The 20615-nt window shown below is 32.0% G+C and overlaps 1 protein-coding gene across 2 annotated transcripts in view; it reads left to right on the top strand.

Annotated features, from left to right (window-relative positions):
• Positions 1–5041, top strand: part of LOC129225271 (protein virilizer homolog) — a 95576-nt gene extending 90535 nt beyond the window's left edge. Inside the window, exons 39-41 of one of the 2 annotated variants that reach the window (XM_054859855.1) lie at positions 70–187; positions 1637–1834; positions 4852–5041. In XM_054859855.1, coding sequence (XP_054715830.1) covers positions 70–187; positions 1637–1834; positions 4852–4933 — 398 coding nt within the window. In that variant the 3' untranslated portion in view covers positions 4934–5041. Of the gene's footprint in view, positions 1–69; positions 188–1636; positions 1835–4683 lie in introns of both variants that reach the window. The other variant, XM_054859856.1, reaches the window with a different exon arrangement.
• The last annotated feature ends 15574 nt before the right edge of the window (positions 5042–20615 follow it).

Genomic DNA, 20615 nt, shown 5'->3' with positions numbered 1-20615 from the left:
AAATTTGTCTAGTGTGAAGGGAAAGAGGCCAAAAAAGGTTTTATTTTAATGCATTTGAATTTTTTACAGGAGGAAATAGAGGCACTACTCGTCTTTCAAACAACGCTTGGGGCAGTCGCTCAAATCCTAATTCTGGGCAGAAACTTTCACCTGGTGGTGGGCAAAGAGGAAGTTTTGGAGGTCACAGGTCTGTTCATTTTCATTTAATTTTGTATCTTTTATTTTTGTGTAATAAATTGTTGATTGCACAAACACATTCGTAAGCACACTTAAAATTAGATTTTCACAAGAGAGCAAGTCAAGGAAATGAAGAAAACAAAAACGTGTTTCAGATAAACTCGCAAACGTGCGATTCATCACACTATCTAGTGATTAAAATATCATTTTATAACCTTTCCGCTGCTTTTAGTTGTTGGTATTCATTAAATCTGTGCTTTTAAGCCAAATTTTCACGTCAATAGATTGATTTTGTCTCTGTATCATGGAAAAAGAAATGTACATTTTAAATATAAGTAGATATCTAATTAGTTAAATAGAAAACTTTTTACGTAAAACTATTTATTATTTTTCTCTAATATCAAAAATACCCGCATTCTACCCTAGCAAATACTGGTATTACAAAAGTGCAAAATAGCTGTAAACCCTGTTTTCTTTACTATTAAAGATATCTAAGCAAATACTCTGTCAATAATATTAAAAGAAAAAGATGAACTTCTAAAGCTGTAGAATACATGAATCCGAATTTGAAACGAATTAAGTGGTAGCAGTATCGAAATCAAAATCATACTTTTGATTTTTCTCTCTCAATATTTTTGATTTAACTGTGCATATTGTGCTTAAAAACTTTTAAGTTCTGCAATTTTGTCTGTTATTTGTACATATTAATTAAAATATTCGATGGTTTTTCATATTAAAATATTGAAAACCGAAACTATTGGTACGTCAAACTTCTGATAAGTCGAAATTTTTCCGTCGGTCCCTTTAAATTCGAATTATTGCAAATTGACTGTATTTTGATATTGTTTAATGTCGATGGAATAAGTTTTAAAAGTAACTTTTGCATAATTGAACTTTCATGTGTCAATGTAGTATTACTAGAGCTTGGATTATATGCACTAAAAAAATCATCAAAACATGCGTGCATATATGCCCTAAAAAATCTTAGTACTAAACTAAAATCTAAAAATATGCACTAATATTTTTTTATTCTTGACAAGAAAGTTCTAACATTTGAATAAAAAATGGCTTCTTCATGTTTTATTTTGTTACTAAGGCAATAAATACATATTGAAGCAATTATTCACACGGAAAAGGCTATGCACAGTAATTACTTATATTGTAGGTAATCACAGTACAGTTTCCTTTTATTGAAGATTGTCTTTTTTCATTTCTAAAGATGAAAATATCCTTTCAATTTCTACAGAATCTCTTTAAAGTTGAAAAAAAAAGTAAGCAAGTGAAAAACACAGTAATAACACAGTTATTTAAAGAAATTGCAGTTCTTTTGCATTTATATGTGCTGAAGTCTAAAAGGGCTAAAATATGCAATTGCATATCCACAAATGCATTTGCGTATAGCCTGGGCTCTAATTGTTAAGCTAAACCAAAACTAAGTATTTCATGTCTTACTCTGCAGGTGTGACTACAACTCACCTTTCAACCAGCAAGACGGTAGACCCGCCGGACAGAGGAATCGTGATTCTTACACTGACATGAGCAGACCTTCCAATGTAATTCCTCTGAACAGGTTCAATCGAGGCCCCAGAGTGGTTGGAGGAATGGGGCAGAACACCCAGGGTCATTGGCAGGATAGGAACAAAACTCAGAATCAGAGGTGAGCTAGAAGTTTTTGCTTTGTGCATGATGGTCTCTAATTAACCGTGAGTTGAAGAAAGTTGGTCTCTCATGAAATGTGATTAGTCCATGTGACAGTAAATAGTTCATCATATTTTTCTGAACTTTCACTCTGATTAAAGACTAGATGCGTTGCAAGATGTACCTCGAAAATAAAAGTTGTGTAAAGCGACATATGTTTACCGATCAGGCTAAAAAGTATGAAAAAAATAGTGTGCAATTTCCCGTCAACATGTAGAAAAGAGCAATATTGTGAATCAAAATTAGAATTTAGACCTCTTTGGATTTTTTAACTCCAAAAATTTAGTTATTGATAAGTGTAAGCTTTCTATTTCAAACTTTTTTTTTGCGAAAAACCCCATATGGGTATTTCTGAGCATCAAAGGATCTTTGCCAAAGATCTGACATAAACTGGATTTGCATAAGGAAACCCCATATAAAGGGTTTTCTCTCCTCATGGAGGGGCAAAATCCCACTATGTAATTTTTTCAAAATCATAGGACCTCATGCCGATAAGAATCCAAAGTTGCAGCTAACTCAAATGAATAGGAATATTTTCCCCCCTGATTAAAAAAAGAAGAAATCTTTTTGGAAAAATGTATTTTTAATATTTTAGTCCTCCCTCTCACCCCCACTTCTAAAGAGACAGGAGTGAAATATATTTTTATGCTTCATTCATATGATTTTAATTAATTGAATAGATTCATTCAATTGCAGCAATTCTTACTAAACATGCTACTTTTCTGCTTTTGATGCAAATGAAAAAAAGAAAAAATATATATATTAATGTTTGAAAACAAATTAGTGTTTACTATTTACTATTTAGTACATTCATGCAAATCATTATTTTGTACTTCCTAATAATATTTTGCATTTAAAGTTTAGATTTTTTGGAATTAGCCGCCGTTCTGTTTCATATGTCAACTGTAATGCTGTAGGTTTTACATTTTAGCAGCTGAATTCATTTTGAAATTTAATTGAAACTGTATTCACACTCAATTTTAGATAATTTTGTGAATTAGTATAGCAATTCCCTCGTATGTAGATTAGTGGTATTTTTTGCATGATATGTACAGGGTTCACGCTAGGATGCAAGACTGCTATTCTCGCAATAGTTTCAAGTATCCCGCTCAGAAAAATCCATTTAAATACAATCCCCAAAACAATCTCATTTAGCACTTTGGTTAAGGTACAACATCCCACCTTGGAGTTTTCCCTAGTGTGAACCCTGTAAGTTTTTAATGAAATGGAATTTGGTGAATAACTTTTTCTTTAACATCAATGTATTTAGATGCTATAAACTTTCACACTTAATAATAAGAAAAAGTAAATAAATAACTTAGTAAATGAGAAAAATCAGTGGTGGTTTGTGAATTTCAAAAGTGGAATTTTTATGTGAGAAGCAAAGATGTAGGTTTCAATTCAGTTAGAGGCTTTTTTATATATGAATGTGCTAATTTTTTCAAAAATGTCGGCTCTTCTGTGATGCATGCGCAAGCGATAAATCGCTAAACACTGCCAAATGTAGTGCTTTTTGTGTTGTTTATATTTTTAAAGAAGAAATAAACTTCAAATAATGTGAGTTGTTTTAGAGCTGCTAATGCAGGGGGGCAGGGGGGTAATGTGATTGCTTTAGATAGGGTTACAGAGTTAAAATTTTATCATCTAGCCTTTAACTTGGCAAAGGCTTGATGCAAAAATTTCCGACCATTTTACTAGTTTGGCAATATCATGCCAATTGTTTTTTAACTTTTTGAGAAAAAAAACCTGATTTCGGCTTATACGTTGATTGTTCAGCATTTGCAGTTCTAGAGCTTGAATGCACCACCTTACGGCAGTTTAAGAAATTAGCCAAGGTGGTAAAACATTTTAATTTTGCGCAAACAAAAGCAGATGTCTCATTGGACAGATCCTGTGTAAGCAGAGCAGTCTTGGCCTCTTTCAGCCAGAAACTGCAGTGCTTCCTATATTTTATTTGAATTGTGTATTCAGAAATTTACAGCAATGAGAATTTTTGACCTTTAAAAAAAAAATAATTAATAAGAAATTAGCATAAAGTAATGTCGAATAATTAAAATTTCAATATTATGAGTTTGATGAAAATGATTATTCAATTCAGAAACCTTTTTTGTGTTAGCGTGAGGTTTTTTTTTGAGCAATCATGATTGCTTATTGTTCTCATTTGACCATCTTTGATGTCCGTGCCTTTTTCAACCCTCACCCTCACATACAGGTGTGACTCCATCTGGTAGCCGCTCCTGGTCGGTGGTGTCCATGTCCTACACACATGCACGCTCACACACATGCGCACACATGCCTTTACACAAATGCACACACGCCAACGTGCATACACACAGATCTACACACATACAAAAGCCTACACATACATATCTAATATACACACGCATCCAGGCTTGACAGGACAGGAGCCATGTCTAGAAACAAGGGAGTAGGGTAGTAACCAATGAGTAGGGTCCTGTCGCAACTCGTGATTGCGAAAAACATAATTTGAATTCAAAAATTTCAGAATTCAATTTTTTTTTTTTTTTTTTTTTGTGTCTCTCAAAATGTAAAATAGTTGAACAAATTATGATGCTCACAAACAATATATGTTAGTTTATTTGAATCCTTTATTGAATAAATGTATGAATTGGACTTATATTGTAGAAGTAGGTGGCTTCTTGGGGACCCAATCCACCACTGAATGTAACTTTAGATTTTTCTCTAAAAAACAATTTAATTTTTAGTTAAAAAAGTTTAATTAGGTGTGAAAACAAAGCTTGTGTATTAGAACACATGTTCTAACTATGTTATGTACTCTCAATGCAGATATTATTGGTAGTGCAAGACTAGAAGAACTGCACCAAGGCTCCCTAGATATACCGAAGGACAGTTCCCCCATTTCCCTGATATTATTTCTCCCTGACACCTGCAGAATGTGTTGAGAACTTGTTTTCCAGTGTCCATTAATGCCATCATTTGTACTTTATGGTCTAGATTTATTTTGCCTGGATCACCAAACAGAGGAGGTGGAAGAAGAGATATGAACCAAAGGCACCTTCGATCTTTTACTAGATAAAATAATGTTCCGAAACATTTCATGGACTTTTTATTTTGACAACTGGACACTATCTTTATGTGATGAATCATTTTTGTATTTTTATTTTACATACATTGGAAAATAAAGATATTAGTTCTTTTTTTAAATAGACACTTTTTTTCATTATAAGAGAAAATGTACGTATCAAATAATTCGAAATAGTCTAGAAGGTGCTCTTGAAAAACCTTTTTATCTTGCAGAAAAGTGTAATAAGAGACTTTTTTGGACTTGAAACTAAGAACCTTTCACAAAAATTTGAGTGTGATTCGATAAGTGACATCTATAAGATTATTAGTACTGAAAATGTTTTTTTTTTAGTTGCATGAGTTATTTTATGTCATTCTGTGTACAAAAATCACAATAATGAAAGGTAAACCTCTGATTTTTTTTCCTTAAAAAAAATATTTTTAAATGAAAAAAAAAGTCTTCAAATAACATCCAGGAAGCAAAAATATTAAATAATTAATTACACTTTCATACGATTTTCTACCCAAACCTATAAATCAAATTCATTTTACAATTCCAGTGCAAAAATCAACTAAACTATGCACCCAATTATAAAATAAACATTGATTTTAATTACTATACAATAATATATTTTAATACCTAATTAATTACATACAATTTTTAAATTTCTAATCACTTTTTAAGTGGGCACCTCTTATAAACTCTTATAGGAAGAGTGTTTCATACCTGCCAACTCTACTAGATGTTTCGAGAGACTCACAGATTTTTAACATCTCTCCCCGGTCTCCCAATTTTTATAGAAAATCTCCCGGTTTTTATTAATCTCTGGAAAAAAAAATCCCTCCATTTAGGGATTTTCTTGAAAATGAAAAAAAATAAACCCTTTTAAAATAAATTTTTACATCATTTTAGCACTTTTACTTCATGGTTTGAAAGTTTCCTACTCAATTTCAAACTTTAGCGCATTGGAATCTTGTACACAAAATGACGGCTATTATCGGGCACTTTGTGGCCGAAAAAAGTAGATTAAATCTTGTTGAAGACCTGGAAAAACTTGCCTATGATTGTATTTTTACAGATAATTGAAATTCTTTTTTTCCCTAAATAACTTTTCATTGAAAAAGTATTACTTTAACTTTTATTCTTTCATTTAATATTTTCATTAATTAATCTCTGTGTATCAACTCATGGAACTTGCATATGATTGTACTTTAAAAGATAATAAAAAATCCCTATTTTCCCCTCATGGAAAAAAGCGATATAGCACCACATTGAAAAATCTACTGGATTTTTTTCTTTGAATGTTGGCAGGTACGGTGTTTGAAGAGTTACTTGGATTTCTCCAAGACCCCTCATCAGACACAGACCAAATTACCGTGGAATCACATAAGAAGTATACCCTTTCAAATTGGTTCTAGAGTCTGCAACTAATTGGGGGACATGCATGAAAATTCGCCGATGAATTCTGAACCTCCTTTTTTGAAGTTGGTCAATTAAAAGTCTTCTATCCACCAAATATAAATAATGTAAAATTGAAGCAACACATTTGTAAAAAGAAGTAATAATCATTAGTCACGACTTTGTCAATGAGCAGTAGTTACTGTGACGGTATCTTTTGTAAAATAGTTTTTTAATTGGATAACTATTATGTAAGACAGTGTAAATATTTTTTTACAAAATTAAGAATTCATCAAAGTGTAATCAAGTAAGCAACTTGTTTCATTAACATTTTAAATATTCAATTGAAAATAAGAGTCTGAGCAAATCGATGTCGGGCTTTTGATGCAAAATTTTACTGTGTATAGAGCCCATACGTGCACTTACTGATGTTATACCTTTTTCAACTCCCCTTCTTTTTAAACTACTGTTTTTCAAAACACTTGTATGCTATCTTCAATGCGTTGAACAAGACTCAGAAAGTTATTTTAAATTAGGTGGAACAAAACAATCTTCATCCTAAAATCTTCAAACATTGTAAAGTAAAATGTAAGCTACCCAAATTTTCTTTTAAGTTTTCAGTCATTATCAGTTTTGACTGGAAAATTAAGTTATTAAAAGGTTATTAAACTGCTATTATTTGTACATACTATTAACTTGTCTGAAATTAAAGTTAATTTAAAATAAAATTAAGTTTAATTTATATATCTTGGTTGGTTTCTTATGCCAAGGTAATCCAAAAGTCAGCAGACTTTTCAAAACCCTATAATTATTGAACTATTTACAATACAATAATGCAGTTTTCATAGGAATGTTTAGAAAAAAGGAGAATTTTTGTTTATAGTGAGAAAAAACATTTTGTATTTGTTAGGTTTGACTAAAATGTACGCCTCGACCAATGTCATTTTTTGGCCAATGGGCCAATGCCGATTGTTCAAAGATGACCGATTGTTTTCCTTCAAATGGCTGATTGCCGATGCCCTTGGCTGATGGCAAAAAAAAAAAAAAAAAAAAAAAAAAATCAAATAGAAATAAATTAATAAGATTGTCAGGAATTTAAAGGATCATTGATTCATTTTACTTTATTTCCTTTCTACGAATAAGGAATTGTAATAAAAAAAAAGATTTTGACCTGAATTTCTATTTTACGATCACCTTGATCTTAGGAAGGTGGGCAGGGCACCCTGCATCATATGTTCAATTTATTTAGAAAAACAGAAAATAGGGTTTCCCATAATCATGAACTTTTTATCATAGGCAAGTGGTACACACAAAAAAGTCGGGGTGTTAGGGGGTAGCACCCCTGAAGCAATTTTTTTTTCGTAAATTAGACTATATTTTTAGATGTTGGCATTCTTTTACTGATTAAAATATCTCTAAAAGTATGGAACGTTGCCTCCAAAATCAGAACTGATGGAAACCGTAAACTTCCTCCTTCCAATTCAAAGTTGCATTCTTATGAATTAGCATAAGAAAAGTCCATTTATTTGACAGTTTGTAACAAGAAAATGAGATTTCTCGACTATTAGCAAGTATTAGAGGACTTTCTTATTCCAATACAGGATTTGCTGAGTGGACCAAACTGTATTTCAGCAAGACAAAGCGCCTACTAATGCATCCAACTCAACAAATCTATAGTTCAACATGCATAAATAATATCAATGTCATGGAATATTGCCATCGTCCAAAAGATGAAATCTAGTCCAAACTTAAATCCAATGTTAAACGTGTGGCGATAGCAAGGACGGATACAGGGATTACCCTGCACCAGTAGTTTCTTTGAATTGAGGTCCAAAAACGAGAATGTAGGCCATCTTTGATATGATTTTAAGGTAAGGAATATGGTTTAATTCTCCCTCCCAGAAAATTCAAAAGGGCAATTTTAAACGGTCTTTGGTGATATTTGGAGAAAACCAACATAATTATAGCACAAATATACAGATTGTATATTTGTGCTATAATTACGTTGGTTTTCTCCACTTTTTTCTCAGCACAGGTTATTTCTTGACCTTTGGTGATGTTTGGAGGTCTTCCACCAGGCATTTTTCAAAATTTAAGCTTTGAAAGATGGGATTGTTTATATCTAGGGTAGTCCTGTTAGGGGAGAAGCCCAGTGACTCAATGGTAGTATTTCCCGCTCCCATGCCACAGGCCTGAGTTCTGTTCCCGGGTTGGGCATGGTTGACTCAGCTAGTCATCCCTTCAGTGGGTAGATTAAATGTGAACCCAACACTGGGGGTTCCGCATTAGGCTGACCACATAACCGGGACATCTGCCTTGCACACCAGAGCCCCTGGTCAGGAAAATTGAGTTGGGTACAGTAGGCCTTGGCCTTCATGTGCTATTGTGCCTCAGGGTTTGGGTTAGTGTTAGGGGAAGGAATAAAGGAATATATTCAGTTACTTTCTTCTGGTAATTTTTCGAATCTGAAGATCCAAAAGGCTCAGTTTTAGACGATTTTTGATGATGTTAGGAGGAGGGGAATTTGAAACATTTCCCCGGAATTATTACGAAACTGAATTTATAAAATGCAGTTTTAGAATGGATGTAGATCAGATAATTGGAGAGGTGATAGTAAAAAAAAAAAAAAAACTCACCCGCTCCTTGATAAATTTGGATCTGCCCTTGGGCAACATCGGGCACCAAAATTATGTGAAACTAGAAGCCAATACCTTTTGACACAGGAAAAACTTGATACTTACGATGGAAAACCATATGTTTGAAGTAACCAGAGGTAATGGAAACACACTTTCATATTTTCATTTGTAACTGTTTCTCTACCTTTAATATTCGATTCCGAGTCACAACTGAATACAACTGTATTTATGTCGAGGACTGCATACTAAGTGCCTTGCCTCCATTATTTTTTATACCGATAGATGGCAGCACCATCATCGGATCGAACAGTTAATGAGAATTTAGAACTAGGCCAGGAGCTAATAGCTACCTGGTGTTAGCACCCCCAGAGGTATCGTTTCACTTGGAGGACATTGAAACCACCAGCATATTTAATGTGGATCTTCGACCGTTGAGGTTCGAACTCAGGACCCTCCGGCCCCGAATCCGACACTCTACCGATCGGGCTACCACAGCCCACCTTTAATATAACTCATAAAGTAAAAAGTTTTTGTAACTATGAGACACCCCTTTTTCTAGTTTTCTTAATAAGTTCAACACATGGTGTTTTTAAAATAAATCATCCTAACTTGTGTTTGAAGTACTGGTTATCATTATACACATACAGTGGCGCCGACTCCATGGGGCCTGAGGGGGCTCGAGCCCCCTCAAAAATATTTTTAAGGGGGCAGAGCCCCCCCAATAAATTAAGAAAATTATTAGCTATATTATGCTTTCTAAACTCATAAATTTATGTTTTATTTTCCTTGTTTGAAGATAGTTTACCTTGTAAAATACATTCAGTAATGAGTTAAAACAAATAATTATTTTGGTAGTAAGCAGGTTAACTGAAAACGAGTGGTATGAATAACGATGGTGTTACGGTGCTGCAAGCACACTAAGGATTTGTCCCAGTGCGCGAACTTACTGATCAAGTCTCAAGTCTGTTTCCGGTGGGCAGCGCTCTCTTGCTGTGTTGCTGATCTGGAAAAAATATATGAGGGTTTCATTTGTATATTAAATGGGAGGCGTGATAGTTTTGAATACTTCTGGGAATTGTGTTTAAAAGAAAAACCTTCACAAAATGATGATCCTTCCGCTTCCTCGGAATCGACGTATACCAAAGAAGTATGAAAACAACGAAGCCAGCTCACCCTACACTTTCAAAATCCCAAAGTACTACAAGGCAATACATTGAGGTTTGTGAAATGGCACAATCTTGCATTATTGGGCGGTTTACATCAACTGGACTCACATAGGTCATTGCAGTTGAACAGGAGTGATTGCTTTTATTTAACAAAAGTGAAACAAAATTTGAAAAATCAACTGAGTTTTTCAAAAATGACCTAGACATTGAGAGACTGCGTTTACACTTGAATATGTCAGCAGATATCACTAATGAAAAAAACAAGGGTCTTAAAAAAAACATGCGTAAATTAAATTATCTTTTTACAAAAATACTGTGCGTGTTTGTATTTATTTTTTTCTTTTTTCAAAGCCAAAAAATATGTGTCAGGCGTGTCGAGTTTTCGGGTTCCAATGTTGATTACATGACTTTAAAATGCTTTAAAAAAAACTTTGAAGCTCACTATTTTTCATATCAAATTTTAAAAAATTTCCTACGGCAAGACCCCCCCCCCCCCCACAATATATTTTTTTAAGTCAGCATTTCTGGGAGTGCCCTTTCATGCAAGTCAAGTGCCCTACCTTTTTCAATGCCTCGCTACGGCACTGCACGGCTCCCCGTAGAAAAGAACAAAAAAATGCCTCTTTCTAAGCCAAGTGACATAATCTAGTTGAATCAGTAAATTTGTACACCAATTTTTAGATTGTTTTACGTTGAAAATGCCATGTCACATTTGTTTGTTTAAATTAAACACACCAGAAAGTATGTAAATTGGTATTTTCAAGGTACAAAAATCTGACCTTTATTTGGGGGGGGGGGGACCTCCGTGGGATTACATAACCCCCTAAACCCCCGGTGACGTCTAGCCCCCTCAATAATTTTTGCAAGTCGGCGCCCCTGTACACATATGTGATATAAATCGCTCTATTTGTATTTGTTACTGTGAATTGTATTTCATGCTTGTGTCTATATTTTTGGGACAGGGTGTAATTTTTGCTTGCCAAAATATTTGCTTATTAGTATTGAAAACAATCTTCTAAATGTGAATTTTACTAAAAGATTTTCTTAACTAAAAATTAACAAGAATAAGTGTATAATTTATATATTTTTTCCACTGAGTTTTCAAAGAAAAAAAAACACATGAATGAAAAACTGCTCTCAATCACTTAATTAATATTTTAAACAGTTGCTAGATCTTTTAATTTATTTTCCTAGTTTCAGAAAAGTTTTCTTCATTATACAATAAATATATGAATTAAACTTAAACTTTCAGTCAAAATTTGTACCAAATTAGATGTATATTATGTTGCTGCATATTGCAAACAAAGCAAGTATCTATTCCACTAAATATGATACTCTTTTTTGTTACTCCAAAGTTTGTTAATTTTTTTAATTTACTCAGTATTGGTCAGTATTTTATAAATTTTGGTCAGTAAAGTCAGTATTTTTGACCCTCCAAACAGTTTTACCCCCTAATATTTTTCATTTTCAAATGGTTCAATGTTCAATAATTATAAGGTTTTATAAAGTCTGCGTACTTTTGGATCACCCTATACATTAAGAAACATTTTAAACGTTTCCAATTAAATATTTTTGCTCTGAGGTTTATTCTTGCAATTTTGATGATTGAACTTCAGTTCATGGGAGTGTCATAAAAGTGAGTTAAGCTAAAGAATAAGGGATTTTTTTCGATAAGTTTTTATTATAATTTTCTTGATATCACAATACTTTTGGTTACAGTAACATTTACTTACAAAACATTAATTCATTATAAAGAAATACACATTCAATAAGTTTCACATGACTTCTCTGTTATTTCACACACAAAAAAAAACTTTTACGCTTTTTGTCAAATTATTCTAGGATTGTATTTTAAGTTTTATGATTTTGAATTTGATATTAATGTAGCATGTCACAAAGGGTAAATACAAAGTATAATTAATTTTTTTAAATATGATTGTAGCAATTTTATAATAATGATTTATTGAGTAAATATGCACAGTGCAAAAGAAAGAGTTCAATGTTAAACTTAAGTTAACCAAGATCCTGGTAGCAGAAATAGTGTGACGCTCTGATGTGATATTTGGGAGAATCCGCTGACTATTTCTATGTTGGGGGGGGGGGGGGGGGGAGGGGACCCTAAAATTTTTAAAAGAAAAAAAGAATTGTGAATTTCAATGAATGTAGTTTTGTACTGTATTTTGTAGAAATAATTTTAATCTGCATATTTGTAGGTAATGAGCATTAAATCAAAAAACTTATCTGCATATATTAGAGATAACACACTAATTAAATGCATCACTCATGCAAAACAAGCTGCTACAATAAATTTAATGTAAACAAAAAAACTTGATTAAAAAAAAAAAAAAAAAAAGAATCACTAAACATTTTGTTGAACAGAAAAAGTCTAATTTAATTTCTGTTTACGTCAAAAGAGCTGCTACTCTAAAAAAATTTCAGGAAAAGAAACACTTAAAAACAAATATATTTTCATCAAAGTTATCACAGTAAAGAGAAATTAACATGTGACTTGAGAATCATGCTTTTGTTGCAAAAATTATTTTTTTAAAAAATTATAATGTTTTGACTCGTAATCATTTGCACTTCAAGAATATTTATGTGACAGCTTCGTACCAGATGAAAAAAAAAAAAAAAATCAGTTTTCCTCACTTAATTGAAGAATGGGTTAAAACTTGACTTCCTTTTTTTTCATGTGACAAGCAAGTTTTTTGGTCCAAGTTCTTACAGAAAAGTTGCATAAAAATTCTATTAAAATGGTTTGAAAATATCAGAGAAAAACATGGTAAAATCTAGGAAATGTTTTCTTGTAAGTATGAGTAATGAAGGGGGCCAACTAATGTGAAAATATCAAAGAAAAACATGGTAAAATCTAGGAAATGTTTTCTTGTAAGTATGAGTATTGAAGGGGGCCAACTAATATTTACATTAATAGTACAAAATATGCATATTTATAAATGCAAAATGATTACAACTTATTTTCTAGAAAACAGAAAGTTTGAGAACAAAGTGAACTGTTTAACATAGTAGGTGAGTTAAGTAGTTGAAATCTACATATCGTCACCTCAAAGCAACAGTAAGATATGTAATACCAGAAATAACACTAAAATATCTTACTGTTGCTCTGAGGTGACGATATGTTCTACTCTCTAGCTGTAACCAAATTAAAATCATTCTGACAGTAATTACATCACAAAATAAGCAAATCAATAAACTCCTTAATATATACAATCTTTTTTTTATTTTTGGTATAACATATGAATAAAAAGAATTTTTTTTTTTTTTTTTGTATTAAATACATGTATAAACACTTCAAAGTGTAGGTGATTCTCTTATAATATTTATATTACATTAGTTAACAAAAAAATGGAATACTTTGGTAACTTGAGGCTTGGCGCAGTCACTAAATTTTGGCATCTGGTCAGGCAGTTTTCTGGATTCTTCTTTTTAGACCTTCAGTTTTATCCTTTCATTCATCTAATAATTACTATTTTTATTTATTTAATTCATTTCCTGTGTTTTCTGCAACTTTATTTGCATTATCAAGGTGCCAAAAAAAAAAAAAAAAAAAAGAGGTTTGAGTTTAAAGACAAAAAAAATTGCTGATATTAAAAAAAAAAGCCAATTTTTCAGTTCAAATCTTCCTTAAAAACAGTTGATGCTTAATTTTACGGACTCTTTGGGGCACTAATAAAAGTTCATAGAATTGAAGGCTTGTAAAACAATGAGCATTAATTCAATGAACGATTATTCAATCCTGATGAGTTTGTAAAATCGTGAGTGTTTGTAAATTAGAGGTTTGTAAAATGAAGTCCCAACTGCATACTTACATGTACTAATAATCATACCATGAAATAAGCATTCAATGAAAACATGTACACTTCATGTTTTCACTCTTTGATTAGGAAAAAAGAAAGAAACAATATTTCATGTAAATTTATGTATATAATTTGAAGTATCGAAGCCATGCATCTCTCAAGTAATAAATCAAACTGCACAAAAACATTTAAATTCAAGACAAAACTGATTCTCTACTATTTACTGTGTTGATATATTGTAATATTTTTCTGAAAGTTTCTTCTATGATTAAGAGAAGTGCTCCTGAATTGGAGAAATTAAAATTAAAACAACACTTAAACTTATATTAATGTATTTAGAGAACATATTAAAAGTTATCACAAATCATGCAAAATACTTATAATTGATTGCTTGTTCATACATATGTTTATGAACATAATATTATTAACTTCAAGTTGATAATTTTAAAAAGCCAGTTTTTCAGGCACTTATGATTAAAATTGTTTTAGGAAATATTCAAATTTTTTTTTTAAGAACAGGAATGTTTTTCTCGTAAAATATTCAAACAGACCTTGCTTTGCATTGACATCATAATTAAATATTTATATAATCATAAAATGTATTGGTTCAAAATAGATCAGTGTATTCATATAATATTCTTAAAATATACTATTTAGATTAATGTTTCTGTTGAAAATGAAAGGATTATTTTAAACGAAAATATGCAGAATGAGTTGATTAAATCAGGAAAAGGGAAAGAAAAATTAAAAACTTTTAAAACTTTTATTTTTAAAATAGAAAAATGTAATTGATTGTCATTCACATTGAATTAATTTTAATAGTTTTTATTCAACCATTTTAAAGTGGCTACTAATTTCTTTGTGTTACAATTTTCAATTCCCCAAGCCTTTACTTGTTGCAAATCAAGCTCGGCATTTTTTCCGTAGAAAAAAAGAAAAAAAAAACTAAACAGAAGAAAAGGAAGGATAGTTTTAAATGTTATTTCAAAGTACTTAATTACCTTAAGATTTATGCTTACAAAGTATAAGTAATTTTTATCGAAGCAAACAATTTAGTTCAGTATAATTTATACATAAGAGCCAATATTAATTAAATTATTTTTCTTACAAAAACAGCAGAAATGTAAGTTTCAAGTGCAAGCTCCATTTAAAAGTCAATGATAATTAATTGATAAAAATACATAGATGGGGGAAATGATCATGATCGAGCCTATTTTGGACAGATCTATTTTATGTAGGATATGTAGTGTAATATTTTTTTAAATAAAAGTGTAACAATGCCTCGTGTTTAACAATGTAACATAGTCCAACAAAACTAATACCTTTATAATTAGGATTTTGCTAGAAAACATAAAACCTATACAAACATATAGACAAATTTTTTAGCTTCAAATTAAAACTAGACAAGTTGAAATCAAATCCACTTTAGATACATTTTTCCATCAAGAAAAGAGCTGCTGCTTCCTTTCATATAAAATGTTATGTTTGGAATTCAAGTTTTTTTTTTTTTTTTTTTGTGAGTATAGTGAAAAAAAGTCTGGAGTAAAAAAAAAAAAAAAAACCTATCTTTTAATTAAAATTAAACTTATTTGTGGTATTTAACTTATTTACAAAACACAAAGAAAGAAAAGCTGTATAAATTAAGGCAATCAATTTCCGTCAGAGGTGATTTTGTTTTTGAACATTACACCACATTTAACACATTTTTTTTTGAAAAATATGAATGGTATTTTCTGTAACCTTTTTAGTAAATTTAATTAAGATAGTTACTTCATTGTTCATCTTAAGTTAATTGAATTTGTTTGTTTTTTATAATCTAATATTTGACAAAGGCTTTTCATTGATGCTAAAAAAAAAAATTCCAAAATGTTACACCCAAAATCATAAAGTACAATTTCTGTAATTAATATAAATTAAAATCTTTTCATCAGTGATAATTTTACACAGAACTGTTTTTTTAAATTAAAGAAAAAAAGTATATATATATATTTATTATATCCAGAGATTATATCTATCAATATCTTAGCTTAAGCATAGTATATTGATGGTTTTTTTTTTCTTTTCTCATTTGATACTGTTTTATGTCTTTTTTTTTTTTTTTTTTGTGTTACTCTTTCCATTTATTCCTATACCTAACAAACTAATTTTCTTAGGAAGCCCTCTCACATTCATACCCTCCTTTTTATAAATTTTATTTTTAAGCTCTAATTGGCTTCCTGCACTAATAGGTTACATTGTTTTTAATCTGCAGTTTTTCTCAACTATCATGATTTTCAGCTTTACTGAGACCATACTATGACAGTTTGCAGTTAATCAACAAATCCATTATTTTATTTTGTAGATTAACCATTTGAGCCTAAAGTGATAAAGCATTTGCCCCAAGAAGACAGAATTGAAAATGTTATTGCATCTTGAGCCAACTAATTCTTGAGTCAAATTGCCAATTTATTAGCTTACAATCAACAAATCTATTACTTTATTTTGTAGATTAATCATTTAAGCCTAAAGTGATAAAGTACTTCTCATAAGAAGACAAGATTGAAAATGTTATTGCATCCCGAGCCATTTAATTCTTGGGTCAAATGGCCAATTTAGTGGCTTACAATAAACCAATTTATTATTTTATTTTGTAGGTTAACCATTTGAGCCTAAGGTGATGAAGCATTTGCTGTAAGAAGACAAGATTGAAAATGTTATTGCATCCCGAGCCATTTAAATCTTGAGTCAAATGGCCAATTTATTGGCTTACAATAAACCAATTCATTATTTTATTTTGTAGATCAGTGTTTTTCAACCTTTTTCATGACACGACCCCCCTAGTATCAAAAAATATTTCGCGACCCCCCCCCCGACCTTTTTTATTTTATGTATGTTAAAAATATTTAATCCATACAAAAGTTTTAGGCGTTTGCGTTATTAGGATTCGAATATAAATATATAATTAAGTACGTAAAACAGTACAGGTTCCGAGTGCTACCGACAGATGGCAGTGGTAGTCCCCCGCGCGAAAGGTCCACAGGTTTCGAGACGTTTCATTACGCTTCGAGATGATTCTCGCTAGAATGCGCAGGCCTATAAAAGGGGCGGTCGGCTACGGCAGTTGCAGTTGAGTGCATGAGCGCAAAGCAAGTGAAATCGGAAGCAAGACCGCGATACGTGAAAACGATTCGGAAGTGAAACTACGGTGTTATACGGACTGTGTGTAAGATATCAAACACTTGTTTTACGTATTTATTTGTGTTGTTTGTTTTCATTGAAAATGGATAAATTTCTGAAAAGATCATCAGAACTATCAACGTCTAGCGGGAGTAGTGGAATAAAGAAAAAACGTCTTTATGACGAGAATTATTTGAAATTTGGGTTTACTGTGATTGACAATAAACCGCAGTGCGTAATTTGCTTTGAAATTTTGTCAAGAGAAAGCATGAAGCCATCGAAGTTGGTACGCCACCTAAACACAAAACATCCTAATGAAAAAAATAAACCCGTGGAATTTTTTGAGCGAAAATTAAAAGCTCTTGAACATCAAAAAACTGCTATAGGACAAATGTCCAACCTAAATGAGAAAGCGTTGCTTGCTAGTTATCGAGTAGCTTTTCGTGTGGCTAAAGCAGGAAAACCTCACACTATCGCCGAAAATTTGATTTTACCAGCGGCTTTAGATATAGCAGAGATTATGTTTGGCAAGCAAGAGATCGAAAAGCTCAAAAGTATACCTCTCTCTGACAATACTATTCAACGCCGGATAAGCAATATGGCGACTGATGTTCGTGATCAAGTCATAGAAAAAATAAAGAAAAGTTCTTTTGTGTCCTTGCAATTTGATGAATCAACGGATATTGCGGGTTGTGCGCAGTTTGTAGCTTTTGTGCGTTTTGAATCCAATGAAAAATTAATTGAAGAAATACTATTTTGCAAGACACTTCCCACAAATACTACAGGTCAATGCTTGCATGACATATTCATTGAAGCTACGCAAGATATGAATATCGATTGGGCACAAAAATGCATTGCTATTTGTAGTGACGGAGCAAAAGCCATGACTGGTGCGAAGAGTGGATTTATTGCTAGACTGAAAGAACAGATGCCAAACGCTTGTTGGATGCACTGCTTTCTCCATCGCCAAGCTCTTGCAGCCAAAACCTTGCCACAAGAATACAGTCAAGTTCTACATATTATTATTAGTATTGTAAATTCTATTAAAGGAAAAGCGTTGCAGACTCGATTGTTTCGACTCATTTGTGATGATATGGGGGCTCTCCACCGAAATTTGCTTTACCATACAGAGGTTAGGTGGTTATCGAAAGGCAAAGTACTGACCAGAGTTATGGAACTTCGCGCTGAACTATTAGTATATTTACAGCAAGCCAAGTCACATTACTCTGAATTCATTTCTGATCCGGAATTCCTTTTGAAACTGGCTTTTCTTTCGGACTTATTTGAGCATTTAAATAACTTGAATAAGTGTCTTCAAGGGCGGGATGAAAATGTCATTACAGCAAAAGACAAACTCCATGCCTTTATCAAAAAAATTGAATTCTGGTCATCATCTATAAATCAAAACAACTTTGATTCATTTTCGTCGACACAGTCTTTCATTGAAGAAGTCGGAAGCGAGATAAACATCAATTCATATATATCTGGTATGAAAATGGTGTTAGATAATTTGAAGAAAGAATTATGTCATTACTTCTCAGTGCAAGAGATATCGGATAGCACTGGGCAAAGATGGATCTTAAATCCGTTTTTAAATGCAGCTATAAATGAGGCGAATTTAGCAACTAAGCTCAAAGAGAATCTGCTAGAATTATCTGCCGATGGGATGTTACAATTGGAATTCAAGTCTGAAAATTTGGATACCTTTTGGTTAAAAAGAAAAACAGAATACCCAGAATTAACAAACGAGGCTTTGAAGTGTTTGATTCCATTTGCTACCTCGTACTTGTGCGAGTTGACATTTTCATCAATGGCCCAAATAAAAAGTAAACTAAGGAATCGCTTAAATTTGGAAAACGATTTAATACTTAATGTTGCAAAAACGGATCCACGATGGGAGAAATTGATTGAACAAAATCAAGCGCAACCTTCACATTAAAATGAACGAGTACTCGAAGATTTTATTTTTTGGTAATGTGTGATATGTGTAGTATGTTAATGTGTAATGTGTATAAATAACATAACGAGTATCATTTTGTAAACTTTTTTCTTAATATATCTACCTTTTTAAAATTTATTGATTTTTTACTGAGTTCTCGCGACTTTTTTCTTAATATATCTACCTTTTTAAAATTTATTGATTTTTTACTGAGTTCTCGCGACCCCCCCTACAAAGGCTTCGCGACCCCCTGGGGGGTCGCGACCCACAGGTTGAAAAACACTGATCTAATAGATTTCCTCCATTTTTTATTTCTTTCTCCCATTGCGATAAATATTCATTTTTTTTTTAACCTTTTTTTTGTAAGGTTTGTAGATTCCATGAGGGGTGAGCCGTTGCTATGTTCACAACTTTAATTTTGTAATCCAAAGGAAGATGCTCTACCTCTCTTCTTTTTTTCTCTTTTGGTTCGTATTCAGCTGATGAGCTTTGAATTTCGACTTGCTCAAAAGGTTCCTCCTCACAGTTTTCATTTTCATGAGCAAGTTCGTCATCAGTTACAAATATTTTTTCAACCAGCATATCCATAGTACGTTCATAAATTTCTTCGCCCATTAACACTGCTTCATGAGAAATTGAACTTGATGATTCTGCTGCAATCAAATGGTTTTCAGTAAGCAAGCTCTCGTAATAAACGACCGCATCTTTTAATCTCTGCTTCAACAATTCCTTGTGCAATGAATGTTGATCCATTTTGCCAACAGATTTTATTTGTTTCAGGATTACTTCAATAACCGACCATTTCGATTCACAATATTTTAAAAACTGAAATCCTTTTTCACGGTATAGAATGTTCCAGTCTAATATACAGTACAGACGATAAATAAATTTAATGATGAAAACAAATATGAACATTGCAAACAATAATAGATGGAAAATAAAGAGTTGAATATTCAATGAAAAATACAGCAGACGATAAATTTACAAATAACAGAATCAAGGAGCAAAACCATTGCTCGATAAGTACGGTTAGGTTTTTTTAAAATTTGACTACCTGCTTATATGCAATAAAACAACATTCTTACTCATCCACAAAGAAACTGATTATGTTTTTATTGCAAAAATCATTTACTTCGTCAAAGTTTATAATATCTAAAAATGTGTAATCACTTGTTTGTGAGAATAGTAAATAGAGTTTTGCAAACTGCAAAAAGCGGTAATAGTCACTTTATAAATGAACAAAAATGAAAAAACTCGCAGTGGATTTGAACCCGGATTGACCGCATGGAACCCCAGCGCGCTGCCCACATGACCACCGGGCGCTTGTTTACGAACAATCTCTACTAGTTAATAAGTTGCGCGTAAATCTTTAAAGGCTGTTTTCTCGGAATTTTATGGCTAGTGCGCTTTATTACTTTACCCTGAGAGTACCCTTAAGGGATACTACTAATATGCCAAATCTCATCCCGATCTGAATTTCCGAGACCGTAACCTCTCCTTGTTAGCTTACAGTACATTTATACACACACTATCTTTCAATCAAGTATGCAATTTATTTTACTTTTCGGTTTCACAACTGATGAT

The sequence above is a fragment of the Uloborus diversus genome, chromosome 6 (assembly GCF_026930045.1).
Source record: "Uloborus diversus isolate 005 chromosome 6, Udiv.v.3.1, whole genome shotgun sequence".
Classification (NCBI taxonomy): Eukaryota; Metazoa; Arthropoda; class Arachnida; order Araneae; family Uloboridae; genus Uloborus; species Uloborus diversus.
Note: the sequence above shows the minus strand (reverse complement) of the source record. Positions and strands in the feature narration are given on the sequence as shown.